Raw genomic sequence first — 19,817 nt, 5'->3', positions numbered from 1 at the left:
CTTGGGAGGCTGAGGCAAGAGAATCGCTTGAACCTGGGAGGTGGAGGTTGCAGTGAGCCGAGATCACGCCACTGCACTCCCACTGGCCACAGAGTGAGACACTGTCCCCCCCCCAAAAAAAAAAAGCTAAACTATGTTCACAATGCTCTGCAAGGAATGCAAAAATATCACAAAACTATGACAATGTACTTCATACAGTTAGAAAAAAATGTTTAAAGTTTAGGCCCTTAAAAGTTGTTTGCTTCACTTACTTAGCAAATACACATTATATATGTTTACCACTCCTGGAAATAGTAAACATACAAGGTGTCACTTCCTGTTCACTTACACATCTGAAGCAACAGGAGGAAACGGTTCCTAGGTAAAATCAGCATAGCTCAGAGGCCCTCTCTGAATGGCCCTGGCATTTTATCTTGTCTGTCTCAGTGCTCACCACCTCCTACTTCAATTATGATTTATTTATGTGTAAAGTACATACATTTCCTACTAGATTGCTAGTTTTGTGAGTCTGTGATCAATGTCTAATCCAATTTCATGTCTCTTTGGTGCCTGGCACAGCACCTTGTACACTCAGTGCTCTATCAGCACAGACATGAATTAACTACAAAACAGCATGAAGCACAAGGATCTCCTCCCTTACTTTTACTATCTTTTCTCTTAGAACCTAAAGCTCTAAAAATCTGCACTACAAAATGAAGTTCAAGTTAAATTTCAATCTTAACCTAACAACCTCCTCAGAATGAGGCTTTCATATGATGAGACCACAGATAAGGGAAGAATCAGACATAATGGAAAATGTTATAACTAGAAAATGGAATCTGTTCATCCCAAATAAACTAACCGATTTAAACTCTTTCTAAAATCTTGAGTCCTGCTGAAAATACTAAATCATCCTCCATTCAGTGTAGTGAAGCAGGAAATAACATAAAATATTAGGAACTATGATTCACAGCTACACTTTACAGGAAACTAAACTTGGTGAATAAGACTGAGTCCGAAAAATCATATACTGAAAGAAACCAGCAGGTTTAAATAACATTCTCTTTCCTTGAGCAAGACATTGCTTGCTGTGGCAACTGTTCTTGCCTTTGAGAATGGTACTCAGCCTGAAAGACTTTTTTTCTTTTAAATTTCACATTAGTGTTACTATCAACTTTATTAGCTCATTTTCTGCCAAATGAAGCCAAGTGTTTTCCGTATTGCTTTGGTCAAATCCAGTGTGCTCCCAAGAGCACTTGACCTCATACTTACTTAGCAAGCTCCACCCATCTGAGGACATCAGGAGGCAGGCGGGCCTTCCCGCGGACTCGCTTGGCAGGCAGCTCAGCAGGCAGAAGGCGGAGCAGAGCCTCCTCTAGCAGGCGGATGCCCACGGGCTGCTGTAGGCTGGCCAGGCAACCAGCGCTAACAGCCGCTGGGTCAAGGCTCAGCAGGGCTGCGTGCTGACAGCTGATGTCCTGTGAAACCACACATACAACCAGCTGTTTAGCTTATGGTACTTGGACCATGTCTTCACAAGGAGTAACATACTTTACTAAACATAAAAGGTACCAATGTGAGTAGTGATATCACCAGAAGTTTCTCTGTGTAATGCTATTAACAAATTTTCCAACAATATTCAATTTGCTCAAAGGAGGAAATGACCTTTTAATTTTACACTTCCAATCCAGGGATCAATTTAAAGCAAGAAAAGCACTATCAAAATATGAAGATCACACACACATGTAAATCAGAAACCAATAAAAAACCGAGGCGGGCGGATCACAAGGTCAGGAGATCGAGACCACGGTGAAACCCCGTCTCTACTAAAAATACAAAAAATTAGCCGGGTGTGTTGGCGGGCGCCTGTAGTCCCAGCTACTCGGGAGACTGAGGCAGGAGAATGGCGTGAACCCGGGAGGCGGAGCTTGCAGTGAGCCAAGATCGCGCCACTGCACTCCAGCCTGGGGCACAGAGCAAGACTCCGTCTCAAAAAAAAAAAAACAAACAAACAAACAAAAAAAAAACGGAGCTAATGTATAAAGAAATTTATACTGACAGTTTCTCGTTCCATCAAAAAGAATAAAACAAAAAAACTAAGTATTTAATTTCAGAAAAGTATTACCCAATTCGTTTGTAAACCGATACTACCAATAAACAATATTGAAGAATATAAATTAGTAATTATTTCAGAAAAGGTCACTAGATACAAAAATACTAAAATGAATCAAAAAGATGTTCTACTAGGGAATTTTATATAATCCATACTTTGGCACAGAAAACATTTCCTACATGAAAAATAATCTTCTGACAAATATATATAAGTAGTAACTGAATATTAAATTAGATTTTCTGCTCAGGATGTGTTGCCTTGGAAAGGACTTCTCTGACCACTGCATCTAGGCACTCACACCCTACCCCATCAAGAGGCACCTGCTTACCTGCTTCATTACTATCTTACACTGCTTTAATACTTCCCTATTATTCAAGTACTATGACACTTACTACTACCTAATGTCCCGTTCTACATCTCCCTGTGGGTTGCCTATTACCCATCTATTAATGGGAATGTAAGGTCAGGAGGAAAGGAATTTTTGCCTCTGCATAGATGTGGCCCAACCACCTAGAACAAAGCCAGGCGGGTACTCAGTCAACACCTTTTGACAGCAGTCAGGAAGCAGAACGAATTTGGTGAAATACTACATAAGGAAAAATGACTAAATAAACGAACGGTTTCACCAAAAACACTGAAGGGACTGGCTTACTACAAAATAAAACATAACATGTTTGATTTCCGGTTATTCTGTCACATATCGGTTTTTCTGGGGGGAAAAAATAAATTACATCTACCCATTTGGGAAGTGGTAACCCAAATAGTACATCTACTCTGTTAAACACCAGGTTATTAAGAGTTTCAACATGGGAAACATAGTGATAACGGAAAGGCCATGTGAAGCCACAGCAAACAATGTATATTTGATGAAGTGTGTGCAGACTTTACCTGAATACAAGAGACAAAAGGTGGAAAGAAAGAGAAGGTGGTATTAAGAAAACGATTGAAGTCTTGGAGCAACTTTTGAGTGATGTTGCTTTTTTCAGACAGTGTCTTAAATTTATCCATCTCTTTCAAAATTCCAGAAAACAAGCTGCTAAAGAGCTGTTTTGCAATTATTGGGTCTCTCTGTAAAAAATTCAAAACAAAGACAAATTAGGATCTGAAGCAAAAATGCTATAAATCACCAATACTATCAAAGCTTGGAAAATACAAACTGTTGCAAGCACATCTATTATACCTCTCAATTCTATTTGGAAAGATTTAGCAGGCATTGACAAGGGGAGCATTTGGAATTTAACCAAATATATCTGTTTGATGTATGTTATGGAAACATGGACTTTTGGTCCAGAGAGATGAATTTAAAAGCTGGCTTAATCAATACATAATGACATAGCTTCTCTCCTGAGTTGAGTCTGGGTCTCCAATCTTTAAATGGGGGCTACCAGAACACATGACATTGGGCTGTGGGGAAGATTAGCCCAGATGATGTGCAGCCAGGGCTTAGTGCAGCACTTCATAAAATCTCAGAGAAAGATTAAATGTTTAGGTATTTTTCTCCTATCAGCACCGTGGTAAAGCTTGAAATAACTGCTGAGCTTAAATAAAATGCCAGTGTTAATTTTCAAGGTCCCACCACATGACCACTTTAAACTATTGAAACCATCAGAGGCTTCTTCTGAGCATCAGCTCCCACAAACAGCACACTACTTAATCATTTACAGCCCTAACCCTCGCACACTTCATGGCCACAGGATACTCTCTTTATTTATTCATGCTGTGACATCAGTACCAACAAAAGTTCCTGGCATATAGTGTCTATCTTTGCTAAATGGAGGCATGAAAGCATGATAAACAAAATTTAAAAATTACTTTGTGTAATCTTCTAGGGATCTTCCCTGTTAATAAGTTTTCTATCATATTATAATTGACAGGTCAATTCTGTTAATATCTTTTTGTTAATTTTGCTACACGTTTGCTTCTGAAGGAGGTGAGACTTGTGCTGCTTTTTGGGATCATGTTCTTTTTTCCTGTCTAAGACCTATTTTAATTATGTTTACAATATAATGATAATCCATTTTTGATGTTTTATGAACAAATTACATTATTAAATGAATGTTCTTAAATCAAGTGTGATTTTTGCATATTGTTGAAAAGAACATTAAAAGCAATGGTTTACACTTAGTTATCACAGCCAAAAATTAAATACTTGAAAAGTTTACTGTGAAATTCTACTGATTTAAGATTATACTTAATATTTAAAAAGTAAATCTAATTATCAAATGCAAAAAATTACTTTGATAAAAGCTATGTATGACTAAAACAAATTTGATTTATTCCTTATTATTTTAAGTAATATATTTATCTTGTTATAAGAAGTTCTAGTGATTACTATATACAATTTTAGAAAATATGGCTAAATCAAAAGCACAATCCTATTTACAACAGCCACAGAAAGAATAAAATACCTAGGAATACACTTAACCAAGAAGGTGAAAGATCTTTACAAAGAGAACTAAAAAACACTGCTGAAAGAAATCACAAAAGAACGACACAAATAAAGGGAAACACATTCCATATTCACGGATTAGAAGCATCAGTATCATTAAAATGGCCATTCTGCTCAAGGCAATCTACAGAATCAATGCTAATTCTATCAAACTACCAACATCATTTATCACAGAACTAGAAAAAACTATTCTAAAATTCATATGGAACCAAAAAGAGCCCGTATAGCCAAAGCAATCCTAAGCAAAAAGAACAAAACTAGAAGCACTGCACTACCCAACTTCAAACAATACTATAAGGCTGCAGTAACCAAAAAAGCATGGTACTGGTACAAAAACACACAGACCAATGGAACAGAATAGAGCACCCAGAGAATGTGGTTTAGGAAAAAAGAAAGTAAGTATCGCCCATAATTATACCATAAAGAGATAAGTCACTGGCACGAGTCTTTTACTGGTGTGTACACTTTTACACCTGTTTCATAACCTGCTGTTTTTATGTTAACACGTGGTAGACAGGTTTCCATGTCTACAATCCACTGATTCCTGAGTGCTAGGTACAAATTCCTTCATTTATGCTCCCTTTGTTCAGACAAATGCAGTGGTAATCCTGATAAATAACGATAAATAATGTCTTCAGCAGTGATGATCTCAGAGTCTCAGCATGTGTAAAGAAGTCATGGAAGTAGGAAATGGCAGAGCCAGGACTTGGAGCAAGGTCTTTACACCAAGTCCACTGTTCAGGACAAACCAGCACCTCATCTGTGTTGCAGGACAGCCTCAGCCATGTTTCCTCACATAGGCAAACCCCTAAACTGGAAACAGATTTTAACCTGTTAACAGAAAACGCAGTGGCAAGAACTGACCTGGGCCACGGCCTGTAACGGGGTGATGAGGCTGCTGTGCTTGATCTGAATGTCAGGAAGGTCTCCGTGCCGGTAGCTTCTGTACAGAACGACCTGGGCATCCTGCTTCATTTTTAACTCACTCTTGATTTCCTATAAGCACCAGAACCAAGAAGAAGATGAGCATTCTCACTGAAGGAAACTAGTCGTGCATGAGCTATGAGGCTGCCAGGATCCCCTGAACCACAAAGGCGAAGTGGTGGGAACTGATGCTCGCAGAGGCTCAGTCACTCTACTTTACAAACGTCTAGGGCAGACACTGCATCCAAAATAAAATCACTACGCAACAAGCAGTGGAAAGGCTTTAAACATTCCCTATAATCAGAATATTTATAAAATCGGAAAATTTGATTTAGAAGTATTTAAAAACCGGCTGGAGGGCTGCATCTCTGAAAAGTCTCACTGACAACGAGGCTGGCAGCCGGTGCCCACTTCCGCCCCAAGGTCCTGCCCTCCGGCTGCCTTTGTTCCCAGGCAGCTGCAGAGCCCAAGGCTCCCCTCCGAGGGGGCAAAATAGTGCCCCGGGGGCGCAGCCCGGGAGGCCTCAGGCTCCACAAGCATGGCTGGGCGGCAGGGCTTGGGGAGGGGGCCGGCACGGCGCCCCACTTCGAGGGCTTCACACCCAGATGTGGATGGAGCCGCTCCCGTGGCAGCGGCGGCTGGCGCTGAACTGGAGCCACCGCGAGGGATTTTTCTTAACGATCCGTCCTACCCACTTCTTACAAATGCATCCTAATGAGCCATTTCTAGGCGGAATGGACGCCGTGGCTACGGAGTCTCCACGCCATGGGAAGGCCCTCCAGGCCACCCGTCCTCGGGGCCCCGTGGGTCCCAGCCTCCAGCTGCCCTCCCGCCGCATTGGTCCCTGAAGCGAGGGCCAGTGAAGTCCTGCCAGGGCGCGGGCCTTGAGGTAGGCCACGCTTCCACCCGCAGAGAGAACGGGACGCACTCCTGGACCCCCACCAGGGTGCCACGGGGGCTGCATCCCTGTGGGGGAGCCCCAGGAGGCTGGCTCGGAGCAGCCCCGCCACCTGGTTTGCAGGTGACACTGGAGCCAGTGTCTGGCAGGAAGCTTGTTCACTTCGTCTGTATCCTGTGACAGAAACTGCATCATTCTGATCAAATTCTTGACAAGATACAAACCTTCTCTCGTTTTTGCTCAGCAATGCCTTTTCTGGCATACATCAAACTGAGCTTCTCCTGGTCCCTCATAAACCGTCTGCGCAGTCGCAGTAGATCCGTCCGGCCGGTCGCACCTGGAGAGGGAAAGCAGGCCCAGTTACTCCCCGCCGCCCAGACACTTGGCTCTGCTGGTTCATTTTCACCTCGGGTTTCCTCAAAGACAAAACCTAGAGGTGCCGCAGAGGCAGCGACCGGGAGCAGAAGAGCAGGGGCCACAGCGGCAACTGGAACTGCTTAGCAGTGGATTCAGCAGGCATGAGCGCTGAATGGGCCAGGCCCCTCCAGAGGGAGGCCCAGGGAGGGCACGCAGCCACCTTCTGAATCCCCACCCAACTCGCCCGGGAGTGCTTTGCCTCTGGCTAACTGAATAAGAGAGGAGCTGCCTTGGAGGCTTCAACACCCGGTGCAGACCAGCCTCCCTCGGGACTGTGGCAACCTGACCAGGGACATGTGACCGCAGCACTCCTAACCCGTATGATACCAAACGTCTGTTTAGTACCCCACCAGGAGACACCAGCCTTAACCTCCAAATCACGACAGGTTCTAAGGAAGGCTTCAAATATGAACAACAGAAGCCAAAGTAAGCAACAAGGAAAGAGCAACTGTTAAAAGCAGATCACGCAGGAAAAAATTTCAAAACATGATCATTTATCAGAAAGACAAGAGTAGGAACTAAAAGAAATGTTCAGGCCGGGCACGGTGGCTCACGCTTGTAATCCCAGCACTTTGGGAGGCCGAGGCGGGTGGATCACGAGGTCAGGAGATCGAGACCACGGTGAAACCCCGTCTCTACTAAAAAAAAACACAAAAAAATTAGCCGGGCGTGGTGGCGGGCGCCTGTAGTCCCAGCTACTCGGAGAGGCTGAGGCAGGAGAATGGCGTCAACCCAGGAGGTGGAGCTTGCAGTGAGCCGAGATTGCGCCACTGCACTCCGGCCTGGGCGACAGAGTGAGACTCCGTCTCAAAAAAAAAAAAAAAAAAAAAAAAAATGTTCAGAGCATGAAAAAAAGCTCATGGAAACTGAAACATGTCATAACTTAAAAGCACAGGTTGAAAGATAAGGTTGAAGGGATTTCCCAGAAAAGAGGCAAAGGAAAAAATATAACACCTCAGAAAGACACTCACGCAGGTGTGATATCTAAGCACTAGGACTCCAAAAAGAGAAAACAGCAAACTGAGATAAAGAACTCAACAAAATCACCTGTGATGATGCTCCAGAACTGGAAGGTGAGAGCGGCCTGGAAGCTCCCACCATATGCCCAGAAAAACACTGAAATGGACCTACGCCCAAGGACCTTGTGTGCAATGTCAGAACGCTGGTTTAAAAGGGAAGATCCCGAGAGCATCCACAGAGAAAAGACCCACGTACTCACAAAGGATCCCCAAGGAGGATGGCACCAGGCCTGGCACCCACAGCCCTGCAAAGCAGGGAGTCCGGGGGCCGCAAGTATGGAGCTCCACAGCAGCACTCCAGCCAGACCACCAAGCCATCAGCTCCCAGAGAAAGCTCCCTGCTGCTGACCTCATTCTCAGCACCCAGGCAGCTCCACCAGCACTCCTTCAACTCACAGCACATACCAAAAGGTGGGCCACACTGACCTCTCCTGGTTCCATTTAGAGAACTGTGTGTGGGTCACAGGTTTGTGACTGAAAAGTATGAGAGAGTGGTGGAGTAAAGCAAGTTATGTTGCCTGTGTTTTAGTTCCTACATTTAGATAAGAAGGCAGGGAGCTTTGCTTCTAAGTTCTTCTAAGTTTACTTCCACAGAGCTGAGCTTCCCTGCTGGCGCTCCCCCAGGGTTCTGTCATGGGCCCTTTCCTCTCTGCACATGTCCTTCCTCTGGGCCCTTGTTCCCTCCCAGAGCCGCACTTCTCACAAACAGCTGCTTCCAGTCTCTCGGCCCCCATCTAGCTCTGGTCATCTGTTAGCCAAGACCAGGTCCTGGTGCCTGTGGTCCCTGCCTCCAGTCCCCATCACTCCACTTCTGCCCCACACACACCTCAGAGAAGGGCATTCAGTCCCCGTGCCTTCCTCTGCTTGGTGCGTTACAAGGCTGCTTCCTAAAGCTGAAGTTCCACACACACCCCCACACCCACAAGCCTGGCCTCGCAGCACCCTTTGCCGTTACTCTAGCATTTCCTGAAGCATCCCTTCACTTGGACTGTGCAATCGATCTGAGCCTGCCCACCCTGACACTTCTCCATCCCTGTTCTTTTCATCCTTTCCCTTCCCGCACCCCCAGCTCCAAGGCTCCTCTCAAATGCTCTTCCTCCACCCAATCTTTTCGGACGCTCTCCCCGTTCTCCACCTGTATTAAGCCCTCTAGCCCTAGACCATGCTTGCTAATTCCACCTCATCTTACAATCACCCCTTTATAAATGCCTCACCCACTCCTAACGCTCCAGAAGGTCACTCAACAATGGATCGAGTATAACTTACTGAAGGATTCTTCTGAAACTCCCAGAAAATAATGTCTTCAGCATGGTAAGTGCCTAGGCAACATTAACTGAATTTTAAGGGGCTTGATTACGAATGAGAAGGAAACATGGATACAGTCAGAAATGTCCCCAGACCTGAGCTCTGCAGTAATTTAGTGGGGAAGCTATTTTAAGCACACTCAGCAACCCAGCTTACCTTTCACTTTGTTATCCACCTCGTCCCCTGGAAGGCCCAGCCTTTTTTTCCCAAAATCAGGCCCCACTGACTTCAAGGGTGCTCTCTGTAACCTTTCACTCCTCTTGTGGGCAAACAGCAAGGAGTCAGATGAGGGACTGGTGTGGTCGCCCAGCGGGTCAGTGCTGCTCCCAGTCAGCCAGTCAAATGAGCTTCTTCCATCTGCGACATGCAATCAGAGAGGTCAGGCACTCAGCACCACCCAGCTCTGTGCATGGGGAAGGACCACCTGCCAGGACACACCTGGTGGCACCCTAGGCCTCCGTGCTCACCTCCAACCCTGGGCAGAGGCTCTGTCAGGTCCCAGGGTATGCCCCAAGGAAAACTGGGTACATGGGCCTCAGTGCCCCTGGACAGCAGTGTCCCTATTTGTAAAGTAAGAAACACGCCACTTGCTCCCACCACAGGAATAACACTTTGTTATCTACTGAAAGGTGCTAAGAGCCCCTGACTTCTAATATTAGTGTCACAGAATTTCAATTGTGATTATTCAAATTAGTCCCACTTCCAGAACCAACAAAATGTGAAAAAAATTACATAAAGGAAAAACGTTAAAAGAGTTTCTATAAAAGGATTAAGATATGTTACTCTACAATTTGTACTTTGCTCATAAAAGGAAGCAGTTAAACCATCTGAGAAAGAATAGTTTAATAACTGTAAATCTAGTAAATGAATTTGGTTTACCTCTACTCTGCTTTGGTGATAAGATGTCTTAAATCTGCTGCACTATGTTTTTCTGTACCAAACCAAAACCAAAACATACATATACCGAAACTTTCCCTGATTTTTCCGGTCAGAAATAATCCATTTCTTTTTTAGAAAAATTGTAGCAAAACAGGCTGTGCGCGGTGGCTCACAAGGTCCGGATATCAAAACCATCTGGCCAATGTGGTGAAATCCCATCTCTACTAAAATATAAAAATTTAGCCAGGTGAGGTGGTGCGCGCCCATAGTTCCAGCTACTCAGGAGGCTGAGGCAAAGGAATCGCTTGAACCCAGAAGGCAGAGGTTGCAGTGAGCCGAGATCGTGCCACTGTACTCCAGCTCCAGCCTGGTGACACAGCAAGACTCCGTCTCAAAAAAAAAAAAAAAAAAAAAAAAAAAAGGAAAATATACACAAAATTTTACCATTTCAATCATTTTTAGGTGCACAGTTCAATGGCATTAAGGACATTTACACTGCTGTACAACCATCAACATCTTCCATGTCCAGAGTTGCTTTGTGGTTTTTTTTTTTGTTTTTTTTTTTGAGACAGGGCCTTGCTCTTTTGCCCAAGGTAGTAGGGTGCGGTGGCGTGATCACAGCTCACTGCAGACTTGAACTTCTGGGCTCCAGCCATTCTCTCGCCTCAGCTTCCCCAGTAGCTGGGACTAACTACAGGCGTGCGCCACCATGCCCAGCTAATTTGTAAAATTGTTTTGTAGAGATGGAGTCTTTCCATGTTGCCCAGGCTGGTGCGGAACTCCTGGGCTCAACTGATCCTCCTGCCCCAGCTGGAACAACAGGAATGAGTCACGGCACCCTGCCTCCACAGCACTTTTCCTCTTGCAAAACTGAAATTCTGTACCCATTAAACTATAAATCCCCATTCCTCCTCCCCACCCTGGCACCTAGCACTCTACTTTCTGTTTCCATGAGTTTGACTGTCATAGGAACCCCCTCTTTTGACTGACATCTTCCTTGGGTTCTTAATGCTTTTTGCTATTATCCCTTACTTCTCTCGCAAAAGCCCAACACTGTTGTGACAGAAGCTGCCCAGAGGTCAGGGTGCTGTATACATGGCCGGCAGGCAGGGTCACTGTTACCTGCAGTCTGTGTCAGTGTGAAGTCATGCTGCTGCTGGGTGGCCCTTATCTGCCCCGCCATTGGCCAGCGAGCTGAGAGGGACCCTTCCTGGGTACGGGTCTGTAGAGTGCCCTGGGAGGCCTGGGTCTCCACAAACATCGGAGTGAGAACAGTACTTCGGAAACGCCAATCAGAATCAATGGTATATTCCTGTACATAAGAAAGTTTCAAATGAAATAAAGTTTCACATGAAATAATGCTCCTTTTTTAGGAACACTGATACATTTCTATTTAAAATCTAATGGTACCATCAGCATATTTGTACCGTTACTTCATATGCAGCTGAAGAAGAACCTTCTCTAATTTAAAAGGTTTAACTAAGTGATTTGCCAACTAGAAAAACTAGTTAACTATCGAGGGAGAAAACCCAGCTTTCTTAATGTTTGCATAAAAAGGCTTGATATGCTCAGCACCACAACCCAAATGCAACGAGTCAAGTGACCCAGCTTGTCCACATACACACACGTGCCACTGGGACAGATCCTGAGCTTGTGAGCGGGACAGGAGGGGCCCTACCCCAGGAGCTCTCTGCAACCTGCCCATCATTCCCACTGTTAAGGCTGCTGCGAGAGAGCAGAAGCTCAGCATCCACTGTGGGTTGGGGGGAATGAGGGGAGGGAAAGCAATGGTGATCCTGACAAGGGAAATCTAGTGGAGGCCAAGAGGGTGAGGCCAGGGGACCTCCAGATGGCTGAAGCAGAGGCATGAGCCTTCCCTTTCCTTTTCAGAAAGGAAAGTGTGAGTATTCTGAGAAGGCAAAGAGCCAGTCAAAACTATTAAAAATGTTCATGAACAGGAAAAGCTTATAATATTCACTACTATGAGAGAGAAGACCACATTACCTGAAATTCACATTCTGACAGAGGATGCTCAAACATGGGATTTGGATAATCTGGGCTCATGCTGGTCATTTCGAGCAGAAAATTGGTTGCTAAACTTAAAAAGTGCACTTCTATCTTAGGAGAATATAAGGAATTTAGTGCCAGCAACCGGTCCAAGGTATTTGAAGGTAACCTAGTTTCATGGCTCCAGAAATTTCGAATAATTAATCTGAAAAGCAAAGAGAAAAAATTTTGTATGTTGCTTAGACAATGGCAAATGGGAAAGAATGTGCTGTACAGGGTGTCCTGTGGAGAAGGCTCAGCTCTTCACCCACATGAAGCTTAACAGAGAGGGAAACCACATTCAACTATATCAAAAATATAGTCTGAGTTAAGAAACATATCAATTGAAGGAAGAGAATATTACAAAAAATGTAGCATATTTTTTATGCCACAGAGGGCAGGGGAGAAACTGGGTGATTTTATTCTCTTATGTCTATTCGCTGGGAAGTTTTCAATGATGAGTACATAATATTAACTATTTGAAACAAAAAAAAATTTAAGAAATTACACAAAATCCTTCACTGCCTTGCCAAAACAATCCATTATAAAAATTACTGCCATAAAATACTCAAAACATATATTAATTAAATACCAAATTAGGGGTCAGGTGCGGTGGCTCAGGCATGTAATCCCAGCACTTTGGGAGGCCGAGGTGGGTGGATCACCTGACTTCAGGAGTTCAAGACCAGCCTGGCCAACATGGTGAAACCCCGTCTCTACTAAAAATACAAAAATTAGCTGGGCATGGTGGCGCGCACCTGTAGTCCCAGCTACTTGGGAGGCTGAGGCAGGAGAATCGCTTGAACCTAGGAGACGGAGGTTGCAACGAGCCAAAATCGTGCTGCTGCACTCCAGCCTGGGTGACAGAGTGAGACTCCATCTCAAAAAAATAAAATAAAATAAATGTATGTATGTAGTTAGTGCACATACATACATATATACATACATACCAAATTAGGTCTTATAATTTATGAATGCGTATCAAATCCAAATACAATTTTAAGAAGCTCAATGAATTTTAAATTATAGCAGAATGGAAAAATAAGTAATATACAGAAACATATAAAAAGTATATGGCTTCTTATATTGAGGCTGGGTGCAGTGCTCACATTTAAAATCCCAGCACTTTGGTAAACCAAGTCAGGAGGATTGCGGCCAGGCATTGAAGCCTAGCTTGGGTAACATAGCAAGACCCTATCTTCACAAAAAATAAAAAATCAGCCAAGACTGCTGGCATTATGCCTGTAGTCCCAGCTACTCAGGAGGCTGAGGGAGGAGATCACCTGAACCCAGGAGTCAGAGGCTACAGTGAGCCACAGTTACACTACTGCACTCCAGCCTGGGTGCCACAGCAAGACCTCATCTTTAAAAAACATAATAATAAAAAAAAGTTTACCCCTCTTCTTATATAGTCAGTATTTGGTAAGAAACACATATAACTGACTTACTCAGGACAGGCATTTTAGAGGGTAACAATCATCATTCACACTTTCATATATAACTAATATTACAGTTTCCTCTCATTTCTAAGGTTTCAAACACTTTATTTTCAACATTAATACTTACAGCATTATCTGAACTATGTGTGTTAAATGGGAAACAGAAGAACTGTCATTACAGACTTTCTTTTCATTTTGAAACACTTTAACTCACTGCCCTAGCATACAGCATTTGGTCCATATGACTTTTTCAAGAGTGTTATTTTTAAGTTGTCAGGATTGTAAAGCCTTACTCTTCATAATGTGCTTTAAAATACTCTTTTACTAAATATTGTGAAATGCAGAAAGCAGAGAAAATGCTAATACTGCAAATACATTTCTAAAACTCCTGAAAAATACTCTGTGCTACCTTTGAAAGCAATACCCTTAACATTTAATTGTCCCAGCCCAGTTATTCAGGGGGAGCACGTACTGAAGTCCAGGGTTCTCATCGATCAATCCTTGAATCAGCACATCTTTTGCCAGCTTAAATATTTCCTGGGAGTCATTATCTGTCTCACTTTCTGGATCTCTGCTTGAGAAAACAGCAAAATGTCACAACATTAATGCTCTCTTCTAGCCCTTTAGTTCAACTACAGTAACACCATCTAGAATTCAATTTTAAAAGGCTGGTTTTCCCATTAGACTTCAGATCTCCAAATCACAGCTTGCCCCACTCATGGGTGTGTGCACAAGCCTTGAGAACCCATCCTCGCTCCCAGCAGGAGCAGAGTGGAACAAGAGGATGGGCCCACAGGAGGCCCAGCGGTCCTGTGACGCTCAGCTGTGGTGGTGTGGTAGTGCCCGGTGGTCCTGGCAGAGTTCATCTCCTGAGCCTTTGCAAGATCTTAAAAGGACAACTATGAAAATAGGTTTTATAGGCACAACACCACACTTTTTCACTCTGATTATTTCACACACATATGTGAAATGAGTTTTTAAAAGGATACAATTAGATATACCAAAATACATATTTTAATTATTAATCATATGGTAAAAAAAAAAATGTGTTATTATGTTCCAGATTGCTAAGGGGACCCAAATGATCCCTAAAATGTTAATGTTGCCCAGGCAAAAAGGCGAAACCTTGTCTCCACAAAAAATAAACAAAATTAGCCAGGTATGGTGGTGCACACCCATAGACCCAGCTACGCAGGAGGCTGAGATGGGAGGATCAACTGAGCCCAGGAGGTTGAGACTGCAGTGACCTGTGTGTGCCACTGTACTCCAGCCTCGTCGACAGAGCAAGACCTTATCTCAAAAAACTAACAAAATAAAATAGTCAATGTGTAGCTTACCTGTAATTATCATGAATCCACATGAGAATATTATACATTTGTTCCCTACATGTTGTAGAAGGATGGGAAACAAATTCCACAACGGGGTTCAGAAGTTCTCGGAGTTCTACTGGTTTTAACTTTGGCATCATCTTATAAATTATGTCCAAACATACTTTTTGTCTTTCATCATCTCTATGGGAGAGATTTTTAAAACACACAAATTTAGCTATTTTTATTATTGTACTTTCAAAGTATGACAGGCAACTTTTTCTTCGTTTTAAAATTAGTTATAATAGATAACACTACATTTATATAAAACTTATATTCTTAAAATAATCATGGACTAGATTATTAAATATAAGACAAATTACTTCATGTGCTATCCTACACTGGATCCTGAAATAGAAAAAGGATATTAGAAGGAAATTGGTGAAATGGAAGTAAAGTCTAGTTTGGTAAATAGTAATGTTCTAATGTTAATTTCTTACTTTTGACAAATGTACCAAGATTATGTAAGAGGGGAAAGTTGGGTAAAGGGTGTATATGGAAATTATGTGTACTATCTTTCAACTTTTCTGTAAATACAAAACTACTTCAATATAAAAAGTTTATTTTTAGAAAAACCTAATAATGGCAAAGTATTTTTTAAAAGGACTTCAAGTGCTACCTGGTATGGTGTACAGCGAAGTGCAATCTGAGCTCTAAATGAGGCAAATATCTATTTCCTTGTTTTCACTCCTTATAGCACCCAGCTGAATGCTTCACACAGTAGATACTCAGTGAATGTAAGGATATTAGGACAGTGACATACATTCTTTGTTACTGACACAATGCATGTTTATTGCTGTGTAAAAATATTTACATAGGAAGGGGACAAGATGGCTGAATAGACATAGCCAGGAGAGCCTCTCCCACCAAAACAGAGCAAAATGAGTAAGCCAACATGCTTCGAAGAGATCTTTGGAAAGAAAGCACTGAGCATCAATAGAGAGAGGCAACACAGACACTGAGGCTGAAGAGGGAGGAAGCTGGGAAGCCTGCACAGAGTCTCTGGGTGCTACGACCTGCCCCTGGCCCTAATCAGGTCCTAAGCAAGGGGTGAGTGGAGTGACTATGGGGCAACCCACGCTCGCCGTGGACCTCTGGGATACTAGCCACAAGAGATCCCACAACCCCCAAAGACATTTGAATTGGTAGGGAACTGTCAGAGAGAAGGCACAGGCAGAGCACCAGCCTATGTGGAGCCCAGCAAGTCTCACTCAGTGTGGGGCAGCTCCAGCAAAATGCAACCCCAGGCACCCATGCCCCCAGGTTCTCACCTTGCTCTGAGTCACTCTAGCCCCTGCTGAATGCTGGGCTGGGAAAGAGCAGGGCTGTCCTTCCTGTGGGTCTGGGGAGAGCCTGATCAACATGTCTATCTGTCAAGTTCCCAGGCACTCCCAACCCCAGCTGCTCCCACAAGAGCACACACACAGCACAGCCTCCACTACCCAGCATGAGTGCTTTGCCAGTGGCCGTGGAGCACTTCGGCCACCCCAGCACAGTGCTTGACTCCAAGGGGACAGAGGACAAAGCCGTGGGCCTGGTCTCTGCCCCGCAGGGTCTAAGCACATCGTTCAGGAATACAGAGCTGAGATCTGTGGCCAGAACATAAGCTCTGCTTAGAACACTGAGTAGAGTGAGACGTGGGTTTGTGTTCCAGCATGAGTGCTGGGTGAGTCCCCTTCCACAAGGCTGGTCTGGGAAGGGTGAGGCCTGTTTGCCAGCTTTGCATTTGCCTGAGGGACCCTGTGGCCTTAAACACCTAACAGCCCAGTGATCTGGGCGCAGAAAGCATGGCATAAAACTGGGTGGTCAGGCTAGCTACAGGGGCAGACACCAGCAGACTTGGTTGAGGGAACGTGAGCTGGGCAGTCCCCACAACTGTCTGCTGGGCAAAAAACTCCAGGCTGTGGGCACCTCACCAGCTGCACAACCACGACAACATCACCCTGCCCTGAGATCCCCCACCCTTGACCTACTATACCAACAGACCACCCACAGACATACCCCACAACCCTCTCTGACTTTGCCAAGCACAGAGGACCAGTGCGCCTCCAGAATGCTGCGGGTCTCCTGGTGACCTAACCTTCAGCTCAGGCCACTGCTAAGGGATGGGGAGCACAGCCCACCAGGGCCCCCCTTGGGGTTCAGGAAATGTGAGTATGGTGCTAGTGATTGGAAGGGGCTCCTCTAAGGCCTGGGAATGAACTTGGTGAGGGGGTCATCTCCCTTCCCCTACCCCCAGCACAGAGCACTGTGCTGAACGCACTGTAATCTAAGAGTCTATCTGCTAGCCCTTACCCTTACGCACCATATACTGGATAATAGCCTGAATTACATCACTAAAAAAAATTATTCTAGTATCCATCACCTGTGAAACCCAATGCAGGAACCTAGCACAAAGAGAGATCCTATACAGAGCCTTAGCCCGCTGAAAACACCCAGAAAGGAAGCCAATCGACTATACTCAGCATACACCACAGTCAAACCCTCAAGCAAAATGATGAATAAGAAAACAAAAGGCCCCATCCAAGCAGAAGCAACTCCAAAAAGATAAACGAACACCAGCTCTCTCAGATGAAGAATTTGTGCAAACACTGGCAATTCAAACTATCTCCTCACCTCCAAACAACTGTACTAGCCTCTCAGCAATGGTTTTTAGACAGATTGAAATGGCTGAAATGACAGAAATAGAATTCAGAATCCGGATGGCAAGAAAGCTCAAGATCCAGGAGAAGGCTGAAATTCAATCCAAGAAATCCAGTAAAATGATTCAAGAGTCAAAAGGCAACATAGCCATTTTAAGAATGAACAAGCCAGGCGTGGTGGACCACACCTGTAATCCCCATCACTTTGGGAAGCTGAGGCAGGTAGATTGCTTCAGTTGGGGAGTTTGAGACCAGCCTGGGCAACATGATGAAACCCCATCTCTGCAAAAATATAACTCATTAGCTGGGCATGGTGGCGCATGCCTGTGGTCCCAGCTCCTCAGGAGACTGAGATGGGAGGATCACCTGAGCTTGAGAGGTTGAGGCTGCAGCAGTAAGTCATGGCCATACCACTGCACTTTGGTCTGGATTACACAGCAAGACCGTGTCGAAAACAAAACAAAACAAACAAAACAAGGGAAAAGAAAAGGAACCAAACTGAACTTCTGGATTTGAAAGATTCACTATAGGAATTTCATAATACAGTTGGAAACATTAACAAAAGAATAGACGAAGCTAAGGAAAGAATCTCAGAGCTTGAAGACCAGTCCTTCGAATCAACCCAGTCAAAAAAAAATAAAGAAAAAAGAATTTTTAAACAAAATCTCTAAGAAATAATGGATTATGTAAAAAGAACCAAACCTATGACTTATTGGAATTCCTGAAAGAGACAACTTGGAAAATATATTTGAGGATATAGTCCATGAAAATGTTCCCTATATCACTAGAGAGGTGGGCATGCAAATTCAAGAAATTCAGAGAACCCTGTGACATACTATACAAGACCAGCCCCAAGACACATAGTCATCAGATTTTCCAAGGTCAACGCAAAAGAAAAAATTTTTAAGGCAGCTAGAAATAAGGGTCAGTTCACGTACTGAGAGAACCCCATCAGGCTACCAGCGGGCCTCTCAGCAGAAACCTTAAAAACCAGAAGAGACTGGGGCCTATTTTCAGCATCCTTGAAGAAAACAAATTCCAACCAAGAATTTAATATCCAGCCAAACTAAGTTTCATAAGGAAAGAAAAAATAAAGTCCTTTTCAGACAAGGAAACATTAAGGGAATTTGATACCATCAGACCTGCTTTGTAAGAGGTCCTTAAGGGAGTGCTAAACATGAAACAGAAGAACAATACCCGCTACCACAAAAACATACTTAAATACATAGCCCACAGATACTATAAAGCAACTACACAGTTAAGTCTACAAAACAACCAGGTAACAACATGACAACAGGATCAAAACCTCACATATCAATATAAACCTTGAATGTAAATGGTCTAAAGGCCCCTCTTAAAAGCCACGCAGTGGCAAGTTGGATTAAAAAAAATAAAACTCAACTATCTTCTCTCTTCAAGAGACCCATCTCACATGTAACAACACCCACAGGCTCAAAGTAAAAAGATGGAGAAAGATCTATCACAAAAACAGAAAATGAAAAAGTGCAGCGGTCACTATTCTTTTATTAGAGAAAATAACTTTAAACTAACAATAGTTAAAAAGGACAAAAAAGGGCATTACATAATGACAAAGGGTTCAATTCAATAAGAAGACTTAACTATACTACATATATAAGTACCTAACTTTGGAGCACCCAGATTCATAAAATAAGTTCTTTTAGACCTATGAAGAGACTTACACAGGCACTCAATAATTGTGGGAAACTAACACTCTATTGACAGTGTTAGATAGATTGGGAAAGCAGAAAACTAACAAATTATGGACGTAAACTCGACACTTGAACAATCGGACCCAATACATCTACAGCATACTCCACCTAATATACCAGAATATACATTCTTCTCATCTGCACATGGAACATACTCTAAGATCAACCACATGCTCAGCCATAAAGCAAGCCTCAATAAATTAAAAAAAAAAATTCAAAATCATACCAAGCACACACTCAGACCACACTACAATAAAAATAGAAATCAATACCAAGACCTCTCAAAACCATACAATTACATAAAAATTAAACAACCTACTCCTAAATGAGTGTTGAGAAAACAACAAAATTAAGGCAGGAATCAAAAAATTTTTTTCAATTAAGGAAAACAGGGACACTAAATGCCTACATCAAAATATTAGAAAGACCTCAAATCAGTAATCAAACATCGCACATAAACTAGAAAAATAAGAACAAACCAAGTCTGGGTGCAGTGGCTGACGCCTGTAATCCCACTTTGGGAGGTTGAGGCAGGATGATCATTTGAGGTCAGGAGTTTGAGACCAGCCTGACCAACATAGTGAAACCCCGTCTCTACTAAAAATACAAA

The 19,817-nt window shown here is 43.4% G+C and overlaps 1 protein-coding gene across 4 annotated transcripts in view; it reads right to left on the bottom strand.

Annotated features, from left to right (window-relative positions):
* PRKDC (protein kinase, DNA-activated, catalytic subunit) overlaps positions 1 to 19,817 on the bottom strand; it is a 185,032-nt gene that overhangs the window by 50,374 nt on the left and 114,841 nt on the right. For 2 of the 4 annotated variants that reach the window (XM_032759820.2, XM_032759822.2), the window contains exons 55-63: positions 14,806 to 14,979; positions 13,941 to 14,042; positions 11,988 to 12,195; positions 11,106 to 11,295; positions 9,261 to 9,461; positions 6,588 to 6,700; positions 5,406 to 5,537; positions 2,981 to 3,160; positions 1,252 to 1,457 (exon numbers count right to left, since the gene is read on the bottom strand). In XM_032759820.2, the coding sequence (XP_032615711.1) occupies positions 1,252 to 1,457; positions 2,981 to 3,160; positions 5,406 to 5,537; positions 6,588 to 6,700; positions 9,261 to 9,461; positions 11,106 to 11,295; positions 11,988 to 12,195; positions 13,941 to 14,042; positions 14,806 to 14,979 (1,506 nt within the window). The remainder of the gene's footprint in view (positions 1 to 1,251; positions 1,458 to 2,980; positions 3,161 to 5,405; positions 5,538 to 6,587; positions 6,701 to 9,260; positions 9,462 to 11,105; positions 11,296 to 11,987; positions 12,196 to 13,940; positions 14,043 to 14,805; positions 14,980 to 19,817) is intronic. The other 2 variants (XM_032759821.2, XM_032759823.2) reach the window with 1 other exon arrangement.

The sequence above is a fragment of the Hylobates moloch genome, unplaced genomic scaffold, assembly GCF_009828535.3.
Source record: "Hylobates moloch isolate HMO894 unplaced genomic scaffold, HMol_V3 SCAFFOLD_9, whole genome shotgun sequence".
Classification (NCBI taxonomy): Eukaryota; Metazoa; Chordata; class Mammalia; order Primates; family Hylobatidae; genus Hylobates; species Hylobates moloch.
Note: the sequence above shows the minus strand (reverse complement) of the source record. Positions and strands in the feature narration are given on the sequence as shown.